This window comes from Crinia signifera, chromosome 8 (assembly GCF_055691185.1).
Source record: "Crinia signifera chromosome 8, ASM5569118v1, whole genome shotgun sequence".
NCBI lineage: Eukaryota > Metazoa > Chordata > Amphibia > Anura > Myobatrachidae > Crinia > Crinia signifera.
This window is the reverse complement of record NC_139224.1, coordinates 33,348,216-33,364,192: the sequence shown is the minus strand read 5'-3', so window position 1 is coordinate 33,364,192 and position 15,977 is coordinate 33,348,216. Positions and strand designations below refer to the sequence as shown.

The 15,977-nt window shown below is 51.6% G+C and overlaps 1 protein-coding gene across 13 annotated transcripts in view; it reads left to right on the top strand.

The window, feature by feature from the left end:
• LOC146025912 (interferon-induced very large GTPase 1-like) overlaps positions 1-15,977 on the top strand; it is a 226,550-nt gene that overhangs the window by 11,940 nt on the left and 198,633 nt on the right. For all 13 annotated transcript variants that reach the window (XM_083156102.1, XM_083156096.1, XM_083156100.1 and 10 more), the window contains exon 2: positions 15,645-15,730. In XM_083156102.1, coding sequence (XP_083012228.1) covers positions 15,645-15,730 — 86 coding nt within the window. The remainder of the gene's footprint in view (positions 1-15,644; positions 15,731-15,977) is intronic.

Genomic DNA, 15,977 nt, shown 5'->3' with positions numbered 1-15,977 from the left:
GTGACCCAGTATATGCTGGGTCAGTTAAAGTATTATAGGTAGACCAAATGTATATAAATAATAATAATAAAAAAAATATATATATATATATATATATATATATATATATATATATATATATATATATATATAAAGAAAATATAAAGTGCGCTCGTTGATATATCACCACCACCACCTTAGAATTTGATGGCAATTGACAACATGAATTGATAAAAATATACAGACAATTTTAAATTTTTAAAACATGCAGTCTTGCAGCATTAATTCAACTGATAGTTCATGGAGAGTCATAGATAGCAGTCATCACAGTACCTGACGCGTTTCGTCAAATCCATCAGGGGTGCGGAAAAAAATAGACTCCGTAGAATGTTTCAAAATATAAATTCTAGTCCGGTCCCTTTAAGGTTCCTGAACCGACCAGATTTTAAATTCGCTGGTAGCTAAAATGGGGAGTGGAAAAAAACAGTATAGTTTGAAGAGGAACTAATCCATAGGTCCTCTCCCAGATATTTTGTTAAACACTTAAAATGCCCATGCAAGACAACTTTTAACTTCCTTTTTGGATAACACTTGTTATCCAAAGTGTGGTTTACGCAGAAGACATTCACTGTGAACCATAAATCCAATTATAACCACAATCCCTGTGCAAGTCAGCACAGATTCTCCTTACAGCCAGCCAGCACACTGGTTATAGTGAAGCTCTGCAGCACACACTTGTAAAGTACAACCTATCATATATCTCATATATTTGCCTACATGTGTCAATCATCTGGAGACTGTGTCCGGAATGCTGGGCTGGGTCACGGACACATGTAGCCAATGATGGACACATGTAGCCAAATATATAATATAAGAGATTCCAGGGGCGGGCTGGGCTGGGGGTCAGGGTTTTATTTTACCCGGTCTTGAACACTAGGGACTCATTTCTCAAATATGCTCCGCCCCAAATAGCGCGCGCGCACACTTTATGTTTCCCGGGGACTGACTCGGGCGGGAATGGATCTTGCAGGGCCGACAGGGTGCCGGGACTGCCGGTCAGTCAAGCACATGACGAGGAGACCAGCCTGGTGACGCGGTGAGTACTGCGCGCTGCAGTGCCGCCCCCCTCCCTGCTGCTCCGGATTGCTGGACCGATGGCCGGGACCACACAGCAGTGGCTGCAATATTATCGTCATGCTGGGTATGTATGTGTGAGGGGACAGACGGCGGGGGGCTGTGCTGGGGAGGGGACAGAGGAGGCTTACCTCCGTCTCCCTCCTGCTGGTTCCCCATTGCGTCGTCGGCGGCGGGATCGCGGCCTGGAGGAGCTTGAGTCCGGGAGGATTCAAGTCCCTCCAATCAGCCGCCGGTACTTCAAATGGCGTGCCTCGCGCGAGCCAATATGTGCTTGCGACAAGGCGGCCAATCAGAGAGGGACGCGGCGAACCAATCCGGGTTCGCCGCGTCATAGCTCCGCCTCCTCCCAGCGTCTTATATCAGACGCGGCGGAGCGGCGGAGCGCAGTTCGTCGGCGGAGAGGGAGCGTGGAAGAGCTCCTGAAGCAGGAAAGAGAGCAGCGGAGACGGCGGCGGAGACGACGGCGGCAGAGACGGCGGCAGCAGACCCAGGGACAGCCAGCACCGCAGCAGGGGCTACCGAACAGCCTGAAGACTGAAGCTGAGGACCGGAGAGTGCTGCAGCAGTGGGGAGACAAAAGAGCTAACGAAGTCCCCTGCTGCAGCCTCTCCCACCGGATCGGGTAAGTGGCCCTGGTTGGCCACCACCTACCTCCTGCCTGTGCCCTGCCTCCTGCCTGTGCCCTACCTCCAGGCCTCCTGCCTGTGCCCTACCTCCAGGCCTCCTGCCTGTGCCCTACCTCCAGGCCTCCTGCCTGTGCCCTACCTCCAGGCCTCCTGCCTGTGCCTTACCACCAGGCTGGTGGCAGCCATCTTAAGCCTGTCGGCCATTTGCATTTCATTTAATCGTACAAGAAGGGAAGGGTGAGGTCTTGAACTGGGATAGACGGCTGTCTACCCAGGTATCTGTGACTGTTCTAGGAGTGTACTACATTAGGCCGGTCACACCGCACATCACAGAGGTTAGTACCTTACATACACACCTGTTTTAGTATAATCTGATTACTTTCTTGTTTGTTGCTTAATGATCTTAATGTCTGACTTGATGTTAGTTAGAGGATAGCACCAGTTGTTATGTTATTGTAAGTTCAGCCTAGTTACCCGTTTTATGTTAGGGACAGGTTAGTCCTAATTAGGTTAGTGAAGGGTTGTAGGGAGGCTGTTCTCGTTCTTGTTCCCCAGGTGCCGGGATCCTCAAGCAAGGTGACAAGGAATTACGTAGGTGAGTTTCATCCGTGTGTGTGTTCGTCCCTGAGCGCCGGTCTGTGGCTCTCCCGTGAGAGAGTCACACCTACCACCTACGTGCCAAAGTGCGAATAGGTGAAGTTAGGGTGGCTGAGGCCTTTGGCCGATGATGACTTTCGCCTAACCGGCGAAGCTCACAGCCACCCGTGGGTGTCCATTAGTGACCCCATCTTACTATACAGCCCGGCTGTGGTTACAAGTATCTCTTTCCCCTCTAGTGACATTCCGGTCCTCGTCGGATACCTTGGGCGGACCCTTTGCGGAACCTTAGACGGTTGAGGAGCTCAACTAACCGTAAGTGAATTACTATCAATTCACATTTGGCGTAGTCGGCAGGATGTCGGAGACAGAGGAAACTTCTCCGAAAGGGGGCCGAAAGTTTAACTTCGGCTCCGCCCTGTCCAGAGTGCCCCGGTACGATGGGCAGAATATGCCGCTGGGAGTTTGGAAGAAGAGACTGGAGGGGATCATCCAGATGTACCAGGTGCCGGAAGAGCTCCAGCATCAACTTGCGGTTAATGCCTTAGACGGAGAGGCCTGGCGGTCCGTCATCCTTGTCGCCGAGGATGACCGGGATACTTTGGACAACGTGTTTGAGATACTCGACGGAATCTATGGCAATACTTCCTCCGCCGGAAACCTGCGACAGCGATTGTTTACGCGTGTGCAGAGGGAAGACGAATCCATCCCGCAGTTTGCCAATGCCCTACAAGAAATGCTGGGGGAAATTTGTCGTCACGACCCGGAATGTTTGGGCAAGCTGGAGAACCCCAGCATTGTACTACGAGATCAGTTCGCACTGGGATTACGGAGCGTTCCCCTGCGGCAGATTTTGTTGGACAAGATTTCCGACAACAAAACGCTTACGTTTCACCAAACCCAAGTTGAGGCCATCGCCCGAGACCGCGATGCCAACTTCGGCCCCATGCTATGGCCCCACAGTGTCTGACGCCTGTCTCGGCCCCAGTCGTTCGGGAGGAACCCCACCCCCATGAATCATGTATCAAGGATTTGAAGGAGGCCTTCTCAAAAGTTACCTTAGAAATGAGAGAAGAGATCTCCCAGTTGCGGGAAGAAGTTCATTGACAGAGGGGCCATGGAAGCATAGAAGACCGTGCTCCCCGGCGAGTGCAAGGGGGATCACGAGGTGCCAACAATGGCGGGGCCCGGCCTAGAGAGAACAGGGGCCCCCGATGTTACAGCTGTGGCCGCTTCGGACATTTCGCCCGGGAGTGCGGGGCAGACCGGGGCCCTCCTTTAAACTAGAGTCCCTCGCGGTCACGGGACCACCCGCGGGGGAGATAGGCGGAGAGGCAGCTATAGTGAATTCAGCTGACCTAGTTGGAGAGTGTCCTGTTGTGGTGGGATGTTTTGCAGACAAGGAACAGAAGTGCCTGTTGGACACCGGCTCGCAGGTGACCACCATGTCGGAGGACTGCTTCCTGGAACACTATTCCCACCTGAAGGAGGCAGTGTTTGAAAGCTGGGTTACCCTCACGGCTGCTAATAACCTTCCTATCCCAGTCGTGGGGGTGGTCTGGATGGAGATAGAGATTTGTGGCCAGAAGGTGGGGAAGAAGGGGATCCTGGTAGTTAAAGGTAAGGGGCTCAGCCATGGGCCGGTGATCGTCGGTATGAATGTCTTGAAGGATCTTGATCGGATTTTGTTCCAGGAGAGTGGCCCCCAATACTGGAAGAAGTTGGGTGTCCAGCGCCCGGTGCAACAGGCATTCCAACAAGTGGGACAAATTTGCGAAACTGGAAGGTCGGAGGAGACTATGGGAATTATCAAAACTAGTCATAGACAACAGATAGAGCTGCCTCCCCGTCAAGAGATCGTTCTTCCCCTCGAGGTAAGGACCCACCGGCGGTTGGATGGGTTTGAAGTGAAGTGATGGTGGAACCCAAGGGATATCTGGGAATTGACTCCGGCCTCATCCTGGCTCGAACGCTGGCAGTGGTAAGGGACGGCAAGGTATTGGTCCGGCTGTGCAACCTTCTGGATGAGCCCAAGAGAATTCCAGCCGGCGCCACGATAGCTACCGTGACTACTGTCCCAAGGGATAACATATGCGGGGGGCGACCAATTTTGCTACGACCAGAGGAAAATGAGGCATGGTCAATGGCGGTGAGTTTGGGAGACGAGGAGTGCCCCAGCGCAGATTGGAATGGTCGAGTAATTCGGGAACAGATGGATGTTTCCCTAGATGAGTGTGATGCTGCAACAGTACAGAGGCTAGAGGATATGCTGTGGGAGAGGCGAAAGGTTTTTTCCCGGCATGAGGAGGATTTCGGATATACTGAAGACCTGCAGCATGAGATTCGCACTGGGGATAGTCTTCCCGTTCGAGAGAGGTACCGGCCAATTCCTCCCAAACTTTACCAAGAGGTGAAAACAATGTTGCGGCAGATGCTGGAGAACAAGGTGATCCGTGAGAGTAAAAGTCCGTGGGCCGCCCCCATTGTTCTTGTGCGGAAGAAAGATGGGTCCATCCGATTCTGTGTAGATTACCGTCGGTTGAATAGCTGTACCGTCCGAGATGCGTACCCGTTGCCACGAATTGAGGAATCCTTAGCTGCCCTCGGAGACGCTCGGTATTTTTCCACACTAGATCTGGCCAGTGGGTACTGGCAAGTCGCCGTAGCTACGCAGGACCAAGAAAAGACTGCCTTTACGACACCGATGGGGTTGTTCGAATTTCTGTGTATGCCCTTTGGACTCACCAATGCACCGGCAACGTTCCAACGGATGATGGAGAGGTGCCTGGGGGACTTGAACTTTGAAGCGCTGTTGATTTACCTGGATGACATCATTGTGTTTGCTTCTACCCTGGATGAACATCTGGTGAGGCTGGACTTGGTGCTGCAGCGCCTGGAGAGGTACGGACTCAAGCTGAAGCCCCGCAAGTGCCATCTCCTTAAAGCCAGCCTGGAGTACCTGGGTCATGTGGTGTCCAGGGATGGGGTGTGCCCCACCCCGAGTAAGATTTCGGCCGTACAGGACTGGAAAACTCCGACTACCATTACCAAGTTGCGAGCCTTCTTAGGGTTGGTCGGCTACTACCGTCGGTTCATCAAGGACTTTGCCAAGGTTGCTGAGCCCCTGCAGGCCCTGCTGCGAGGTGTCGCCACTACCAACAAGAAACAGGCCGTGGCCTGGGGGGCTCCCCAGGAGATGGCGTTTGCCCACCTCAAGCGAATGCTCACGGAGGCGCCAGTGCTGGGCTATGCCAACTTTGAGAAGCCTTTCATTCTTTACATGGACGGCAGCCTGCAAGGACTGGGGGCTGTACTATCCCAGGAGCAGGACGGTCAGGAGCGAGTGATTGCCTATGGCAGCCGGAGTTTGCGAGAGACTGAGAGGAACCCGGACAACTACAGTTCCTTCAAATTAGAGCTACTAGCGGTGGTCTGGGCCGTGACTGAGAAATTTGCAGAATATCTGGCGGCAGCTCACGTGGAGATCTTCACCGACCACAACCCCCTGGCCTACCTGGACACTGCCAAACTTGGGGCATTGGAACAACGGTGGGTAGCGCGGCTGGCGAAGTACAGCCACAAGATCCGCTACCGGCCAGGAAAGAGTAACGGGAATGCTGATGCCTTATCTCGGTTTCCTCAACAGATACCCCTGGTCCCGGGGGACGAGGAACATGAGGCAATAGAGATTCCCGACTTAACCAGGATGACCTCCTCTGGGATACAGGTGCGATCCCAGGTAGAGAGGGAGACACGTTTATACCGAAACACAGAGCGGGATTGGGCCTCGCTACAACAGAATGATCCCGGGCTACATGCCATTCAACAATGGAAGATCAAAGGACACTGGCCCAATCGTGAGGAGCGGAATCGTCTGACCCCCTACTGCCAGAGACTCCTCCGTAGCTGGGACCGTCTAAAGGTCTATGCTGGTATGTTGCGCCGCCAGGTGTATTTAGAACACGAATTTCGCATGGTGGATCAGGTTGTAGTGCCAGAAGCGTTGATACCAGCCTTGGTGGCTGAAGCTCATGAGGATGGAGCACACCTGGGGTCGGCAAAGACCTACCAGTGGGTACAACGCCAGTTCTTTGCTCCCCAATTGCTGGCGATTGTAGAAAGAGTGTGTCGAGAATGTCGACAATGCGGGGTGGTTAAGCCCTCGATGCAACATCCTCCTATACAGACCATCAAGACCAGTCGCCCCTTGGAATTGCTGATGATTGACTACGTCCTGATTGGAGAATCTGTCAGCGGTCATCAATATGCCCTAGTCATGACGGATCACTTTACCAAGTTCACTGTGGTGGTGCCTACCCGGGATCAGACGGCGGAGTCCGCGACCAAAGCTATTGTGGAGCACTTCATTCGGCAGTATGGATGTCCTGAACGGATCCATTCAGATCAGGGTGCCTGTTTTCAAGGGAAACTCATGGAACGGCTTTGCCTGCTATATGGAGTGCAGAAGTCTCGCACCACGCCGTACCATCCCCAGGGCAATGGCGCTTGCGAACGGTTCAATCGGACGTTGCTTCAGATGTTGCAAACCTTAGAAGTAACCAAGAGACGAAGATGGCCCGAACATGTGCAAGAATTAGTGTGGACTTATAACAACAGAGTACACAGCACTACTGGATTCTCCCCATTCTTCTTGATGTTTGGGCGCCCGGGGCGAGAGGCTCAGGAATTACATCTGTCCGGGCCTGGAGCAGAGGGGGACGCATTGCCAGTGGATTGGGTCACTGAACATCAACAGAGGTTGGAAGAGGCCCAAGGCATAGCTAGGAGGAGGATAGCAGATCATTCACACCCCCCTGTTAGTGGTCGAGGGGCAGAGCCCCTGCAGGTGGGCCAACGAGTACTTGTCCGCCTGGTCCGTCCAGGGAACAAGCTGTCAGAAAGCTAGGAGGTGGTTCCCTATGTGGTCCGAAGACGGTTGTCAGGGCTAGGGCCGGATTATGTGGTAGAAAGTACGGATGGGACAGGCCGGCTGAGGATCCTCAATCGAGACAAGCTGCGTCCTTGCCCGTTTCCAGAAGACATCGAGGAGGAAGGACCTCCGGATACGCGACCTTTGCCACCACCAGTGCCCGGGGAAGATGATCCAAGCGAAGATTGGTGGGTGCCCGTTGAACCGCCTAGAGACAGCGTGGCTCCTGATGATGGAACTCCTGGTCCTGGGATTGTTCCCCCAATGAGACGTTCACAGAGGACCAACCGTGGTGTTCCCGGTCCGCAATATGCTGACCCCAACTTTGTGTGGTCCAGTCCTGTTTTTGTCGGGACGACAAAGGACAAAGGGGGGGGAAATGTGAGGGGACAGACGGCGGGGGGCTGTGCTGGGAAGGGGACGGAGGAGGCTTACCTCCGTCTCCCTCCGGCTGGTTCCCCGTTGCGTCGTCGGCGGCGGGATCGCGGCCTGGAGGAGCTTGAGTCCGGGAGGATTCAAGTCCCTCCAATCAGCCGCCGGTACTTCAAATGGCGTGCCTCGCGCGAGCCAATATGTGCTTGCGACGAGGCGGCCAATCAGAGAGGGACGCGGTGAACCAATCCGGGTTCGCCGCGTCATAGCTCCGCCTCCTCCCAGCGTCTTATATCAGACGCGGCGGAGCGCAGTTCGTCGGCGGAGAGGGAGCGTGGAAGAGCTCCTGAAGCAGGAAAGAGAGCAGCGGAGACGGCGGCGGAGACGACGGCGGCAGAGACGGCGGCAGCAGACCCAGGGACAGCCAGCACCGCAGCAGGGGCTACCGAAGAGCCTGAAGACTGAAGCTGAGGACCGGAGAGTGCTGCAGCAGTGGGGAGACAAAAGAGCTAACGCAGTCCCCTGCTGCAGCCTCTCCCACCGGATCGGGTAAGTGGCCCTGGTCGGCCACCACCTACCTCCTGCCTGTGCCCTACCTCCAGGCCTCCTGCCTGTGCCCTACCTCCAGGCCTCCTGCCTGTGCCCTACCTCCAGGCCTCCTGCCTGTGCCCTACCTCCAGGCCTCCTGCCTGTGCCTTACCACCAGGCTGGTGGCAGCCATCTTAGGCCTGTCGGCCATTTGCATTTCATTTAATCGTACAAGAAGGGAAGGGTGAGGTCTTGAACTGGGATAGACGGCTGTCTACCCAGGTATCTGTGACTGTTCTAGGAGTGTACTACATTAGGCCGGTCACACCGCACATCGCAGAGGTTAGTACCTTACATACACACCTGTTTTAGTATAATCTGATTACTTTCTTGTTTGTTGCTTAATGATCTTAATGTCTGACTTGATGTTAATTAGAGGATAGCACCAGTTATTATGTTATTGTAAGTTCAGCCTAGTTACCCGTTTTATGTTAGGGACAGGTTAGTCCTAATTAGGTTAGTGAAGGGTTGTAGGGAGGCTGTTCTCGTTCTTGTTCCCCAGGTGCCGGGATCCTCAAGCAAGGTGACAAGGAATTACGTAGGTGAGTTTCATCCGTGTGTGTGTTCGTCCCTGAGCGCCGGTCTGTGGCTCTCCCGTGAGAGAGTCACACCTACCACCTACGTGCCAAAGTGCGAATAGGTGAAGTTAGGGTGGCTGAGGCCTTTGGCCGATGATGACTTTCGCCTAACCTGCGAAGCTCGCAGCCACCCGTGGGTGTCCATAAGTGACCCCATCTTACTGTACAGCCCGGCTGTGGTTACAAGTATCTCTTGTGACATTCCGGTCCTCGTCGGATACCTGGGGCGGACCCTTTGTGGAACCTTAGACGGTTGAGGAGCTCAACTAACCGTAAGTGAATTACTATCAATTCACATATGTACACTGCTGGGGAGGAGGGTGGACATACCCAGCATGATAGTAACATTGCAGCCACTGCTGTGAGGTCCCGGCCAGCTTTTAAAGATGAATTTCTGCAGGGCCGTAGGGGCCGGGGTCACATGACACGGGATACAGAGGCAGGCCGGAGCTCCTACGCAGGGGCAGGGCCGCCAAGAGAAATTCTGGGCCCCGGTACAACAACTTCCTGGGGCCCCCACGGACGGAGATCCCCGCACACTCTGCGGACCTTGTGTTACGCCACTGCTTCCAAGGTGGATACACGTACAAAAATTTACACTGTAATGTCTATTACACATGTCACACATCCATTACATATTATACCACATGCCATAATGCTCATTACACGTTATGCCACACACCTTAATGCTCATTGCATATTAAGAAGTTAACATGCTCTACCAGGGGTTAACATGCTCTGCCAGGGGTTAACATTCTGTGCCAGGGATTAACCTGTCTGCCCTGATTTACATGCTCTGCCAGGGGTTAACATGCTCTGCCAGGGGTTACATGCTCTTTGCAAAGAATTTACACATACCCTCCAACATGGCCCATTTCATTAGGTACAAAATGCTCTGTTCCTGGACTTCCCTGCACATGGCAGTTACAGATGTGAGCCTGCAGCACAGTCCAATATTCAAAAGGGGGGGTCACATATACTGCCACCCCAAGCATCACTGTCCTGGACTCACTGGCAGTTGATGTGACTGCCCCTCTTTGAATTTTGGACTGTGCTGGAGTCCAACCTCTGTAATTACCACTGGCAGGGAAGTCCAGGAACAGAGCATTTTATACCTAATGGAATGGGTCATGTTAGGGGTACTTGCCACCAAATAAAAAAAAAACCTGTGTGTCCAAACCAGGGCCCCCCTGACAGGCCAGGGCCCGGGTAAATTGTACCTGCTCCCCCCCTCTCTCGGCACCCCTGCGCAGGGGCAGACAGAGTGGGAGTCGGGACACAGGCAGCTAAACGCTGCCTGAATGTAGATGGATGGAGCTCAGTGGCGTAGTTAATGTCGCAGACCCCGCAATGGCTTGGAGGAGCCAGCGCCGCGGGGTCTGCGGGAAGCGCTAAAAATACCCGTGCTGCTACTTCAGCAGGGAGAAAGAGAGAGACGGGCAGCGCCTGTTATGCTGCTCATGCTGCAAGGTGAGGAGTGTAGGCTGTCGCTGTTAGCGCCGGGAGCCTGGAAAGCGCTCTCTGCCTCACCCCACTCTGCCTGCAGCCGGAACCCCCCTCCAAACCCCCAGCGCCTTCTGCCAATGGGATCGGAATATCTCTGGCTCCCTCTATTGCTCCCTCTATTGCGTGAAGAGGAGCGAGAGGCCGCCACCCCCTCGCCGAAAGCTGCAGCAACAACATCCAGCAAAGCTGCCAGCAGAGCGGAGCCCGATCACTGGAGGAAGGGCGGGCTGCTGTCCTTGAATTAGATGCAGCAATTCCATGAGCAAGTGAGTCTGCTGCACAGGCAGCGGCACTGTATATATTATGACAGTGGGAGAGGGAGATGGACCTCACTCTCCTGTATGCGTTATAGAGGGAGAGCACTCACATACATTGTTCTTCATGGTAGTAGTATATACAGTATGTATGCAGTGTGGATGTGTGTTATGTATGTATGTATGTAGTGTGTTGTTGTTGTATGTATGTATGCAGAATGTGTGTGTGTGTGTGTGTATGTTTGAATGTTTGATGTGTGTGTTGTGTATGTATAATGTGTTTGCATGCTGTGTGTATGCGTTTATTTAGTTCTTAGGGACCCCCAGGTCTTAAGTACCCCGCGCCCCTGGGGAGTTAATTTGGCTTTGATTCCATCGGTGTCGCAAGTACTGCGTGTAACTGGTAATATTTGAGGTGTCTCTGGCACTGTGGGGGCATATCTGGCACTGTGGAGGCATATGTGTATTTGGACCTGTGGTGGAATATCTGGCACTGTGGGGGCATATGTGTATTTGGCTCTGTGACAGAATATCTGGCACTATGGGGGCATATCTGGCACTATGGACATCACATTGTGCGGTGTAATGGACATCATGCTATGGGGCGTAATGGGCATTACGGTGTGGGTAGCATTGGGTAATTGCCATCACAGTATGGGGTGTAATGGGCATCAACGTGTGCGGCATAATGTGTAATTAGCATCACAGTGTGCGGCGTATTGAGTAATTAGCATCGCAGTGTTGGGCTTAATGTGTAACTGGCATCATGGTGTTCAGCATAATGTGTTATTGGCATTACGGCATGTGGCTTCATTTTATTGGGGCGTAGTCCCCTACGACGGTGTGAAGAGCGCCCGTAGGGCGCGATTAATCACCTAGTATATATATATATATATATATATATATATATATATATATATATATATATATAGGCATCAACAGCAGTGTAGACCCTTGGGCATAGCAATGTATTGGGGCCCCTACCAATCCTCCAGTGGTAGGGGTGAGGGAAGCTTTGATGTCCCACGGGTGGTAGGGGGTATTATATCAACCGCTCAACATGTTGGGCCTGGATCAGTAATTTCCACTAATTACCCCTTTACTGCACAGATGATGGGAGATGGGGTGGGAGAAGGGGTCATTGGGCGGAATGAAGGGGCCCTGATACATACCAGGGTGGTAGAGGATGTTTAATATGCAGATGAGGGGTGTATAGTGGAATGGGCATATTATTCATAATTTGCTGGTGGGAGGACAGCTTGCTTGACTGCAGATTTCTCCAGTTCCCGGAAATAGATTTCTTAGATTATAATGGAATTAAAAACTAGAGAATAATCCCACCTACCAAATGGTATTGGGGACTAGGAGATCAGAGTTCAGGAGGCAGAGCAATCTGTCAATGAGCATATAAAACTACATATCAGGTGTGTGGAGCTGGAGCAGTAACCAGCTGCTGGAAGGCTGATATCTCTGGTTCTGGGAACAGTAGAGACAAGCTACTAGTGTCTATCAAAGGGGGAGAATCCCAGCTTATGGAATATAGCCTCAGAAAAATTCTATGTCAGAGAGAACCTGAAATATCTGACTGGGAAGTGCAATTAACAGAGGCTTGGGTGGGGACCAATGCTTTGAAGTAAGATACAGTATCTCCGGTGCCCAAGGGCCGATTTTTTAAAATTCTTGTGCCAATGGAAAGAGGGGACTTCAAGGGGGGCTACTCAGAAACCCCCCCCTGCGTGTGCCACTGGGTGTGAGGGTGGGCGTGTAGTTGGTGTTTTCACACACATACACATTTATGTGCTCCTGCTTTAACACAAACCCTTTGCAGCTAACCAGTAAGGGGGTGATTCTTATTCATTCGGACGGGGCTGAATTCAGCCCTGTTCCGATAGTTGGGGGTCTGAACATGCGCATGGTCTATTGTGCGCATGTGCAGCTCCCCTTTGTAAATGGCTTCGGTGACTTGTATAATCGCCGAGCCGTTCGCAAAGTTCGGGACGGGCTGGGGTAGGACGGCACCGGGGACGGGTGTCAGCCATTGGAACACCCAGCGTCCCCTACCTTTGTCCTGGCACTTGCAAATAACAGTCAGATCCCATTGACTCGGCTACGCTCACCTGTGAATGACTTGATACTTACCAATAAGGGCTTATAATTACCTATTCACACACACGTGGGATTCAATTAAATAAAAATAAAAAAAACAGCACTTTACCACTATTCCACTTGCAAGGAGTCTGCCCAGTTGTTATAAAGCAGGGTTGCCTACCTGACCCTCTCCTTCAGGAAGAAAATGCTTTGTTCCTGGACTTCCCTGGTAATGTATTGCCATCACCTGTGGGGAGCTTGGTAATTGATAAGAAAGGTGTTTCACCACAGGTGATTGCAATCCTACATTACCAGGGAAGTGCAGGAACAGAGCATTTTCTCCCTGAGGACCAGATGTATCAAGCTTCAAAAATTGATTAACTGGAGAGTGATAATAAGCAACCAGCCAATCAGCTCCTACCTGTCATTTTTCAAACCCAGCCTGTGACATGGCAGGTAGGAGCTGATTGGCTGGTTGTTTATCACTCTCCATTTGATCACTTTTTGAAGCTTGATACATCTGGCCCTAAAGGGGAGGGTCAGGTAGGCAACCCGGGTAGAAAGGTATATTTTGTACAAATTTATAATATATGCTTTTATATGCATATCATTTGCTAATGCTTTTAGTGTATCTGTCTGCAATTTTTTTTTACTAAAACAAATATTAAACGTTGTGCACTTCTGCCACACTAAGATGGTTAAACCTAAATCTAACACCACTAACAATTGGATGATGGGCCACACTCATCTCAAAATAATAACCAACAAAAAAAATAAGGGTCAAATATGGTTTGAGGTAACATGTTTAAAAAAGGGGCAGACTAGATGGGCCAAGTGGTTCTTATCTGCCGTCAAATTCGATGTAACAATGGAGAAATAAAGGTACTTATGAGTTATCCGGGCGCCCGATTTTGTCCTTAAGTTTGGTTAACTTAAGGACACCCGACCGACGCGATGCCCACGATTTAGCTCCAAATCGGGGGCATCGCGTCGGTCGTGGCCGTTATAAGGGGCCGCGACGCGATGCCCCCGATTTCCCATAGACAGTAATGTTAAAAGACACGATATCGGGGGCATCGCGTCGGTCGTGGCCGTTATAAGGGGCCGCGACGCGATGCCCACGATTTCCCATAGACAGTAATGTTAAAAGACGCGATGGACCCGATTTCCCATAGACAGCAATGTTAAAATAAAATTACAAGGTGAAATTGGCCAATATGTTTTTAAAAAATATGTTTCATGGCCCCCCACCACCGTTAACGCCACCCCGCTATTGACGCCAACCCGAAGCGTGGCGAGCGCAGCGAGCCCGCGAGGGGCGGCGGTACGCGTCCTCCGACCTTTTCATGCCCTACTATCCACTAGGGCGTGGAGTGAGAATAGAATAGTGTGGCGAGCCCGAAGCGTGGCGAGCGCAGCGAGCCCCGCGAGGGGACGCGGACACCTGTGAAGCCCGCAAGGGCACGCGGATATCTGTGAAGGTGTCCGCGTCCCCTCGCGGGGCTCGCTGCGCTCGCCACGCTTCGGGCTCGGTGGCTCGCTGCGCTCGCCACACTATTCTATTCTCACTCCACGCCCTAGTGGATAGTAGGGCATGAAAAGGTCGGAGGACGCGTAACGCCGCCCCTCGCGGGCTCGCTGCGCTCGCCACGCTTCGGGTTGGCGTCAATAGCGGGGTGGCGTTAACGGTGGTGGGGGGCCATGAAACATTTTTTTTTTAAATATATTGGCCAATTTCACCTTGTAATTTTATTTTAACATTGCTGTCTATGGGAAATCGGGTCCATCGCGTCTTTTAACATTACTGTCTATGAGAAATCGTGTCGGAAATCGGGTCCATCGCGTCTTTTAACATTACTGTCTATGGGAAATCGTGGGCATCGCGTCGCGGCTCCTTATAACGGCCACGACCGACGCGATGCCCACGATTTCGGCCGCGATGAAAATATCGGGCGCCCGGATAACTCATAAGTACCGAAATAAATGTTATTTATTTGAAATGTGGAGGTGTGAAAGCAATGGCTTCTACACAGGTGCAGTACAGGGTTGCCTACCTGACCCTCTCCTAATCCTGCTTATTTTGTTGTTGGTTGCTTCCACATTTGATCCGGTGCCGCCGATGTGAGGCCACTTCGATAAATTTTTCCGCGGAAACTTTGTTTCCAATCCGCCCCCGAGTGAAACTTCTGTGTCCAGGGTTATGGTTTTTTAGATCTACAGTGTCTAGGTCTACAGTCATATGGTCGACCACTAATGGTCGACAGGGTCAAAAGGTCGACACGGTCTAAAGATCTACAGTGGAAAGTTCAACAGAGTCCAAAGTTCAACAGTCAAAAGGTTGACAGGGTCAAAAGGTCGACAGGTTCCAAATTTGAACAGTCAAAAGGTCGACAGTCAAAAGGTCGACTGGGTTCAAACATCAACAGCGTCCCCTTTGCTATGCTCGCCGTGCTTCGCTTCGGTGCCTCGGCACATTATTATATTCTCCCTCCGTGCCGTAGTTGAAGGTAGGGTATGAAATACCGCCTGTCAGCATGTCGGCTCACAATTTCATAAAAATTTTTTAATGTCGACATTTTGACCCTGTTGACTGTTTGACCATGTCGACCTTTGGAGCCTGATGACCTTTGGACCCTGTCCACTTTTTCAATGTGACCTTCTGACCCTGTCGGCCTTTTCACTGTCGACCAATAGTGGTCGACCTAGAGTCAATCTATCATGAGTCCAGATACCGAGTCCAATGGTCTCTTGTTCCTGCCCCCCACCTCCCCCGCCTGCTGTGCAGCTAATGTTTGCAAACAATAACTATGGCTTTAATATTAACTGGTTAAGGTTATCTGTTTTTATCCTGTTCGCGCTAATTTGTTTGTTTCTTTGTTTCTGTCCAATCATTTATTTACAGTACTATACTTACTGTAGTGATTTGTACATCTTTACATTTATTAAAACTCTTAATTATGGAAATACGTTTTTTTTTTTTTTTCCATAGAAATCGAAAGCTCGCCGCAGGAACCAGACCCATGTGTCCCAGGCATCCTCTGAGGAGGAAATAGGCCCAAGCCGATCTCCACACCAGTAAGTACTGTACTACCACTATACAATACATAATACTTATCTTCCTTGTAAAGATTGTATCCTATTCGCTACAGTAAATTCCCAACTAATGGATCCTACAGGGGATAACCATTTAGAGCCTTATGTTGGTTACATCGCTCGCCCGCATGTCCGCACGGGGGGAGCAATGTTTTGTGCATATGCTAGGTTAGAGCGGGCACGTGCGGATGGTTAGTGTGGGCGGTGGCAACAGACTGCGCCCATGGGA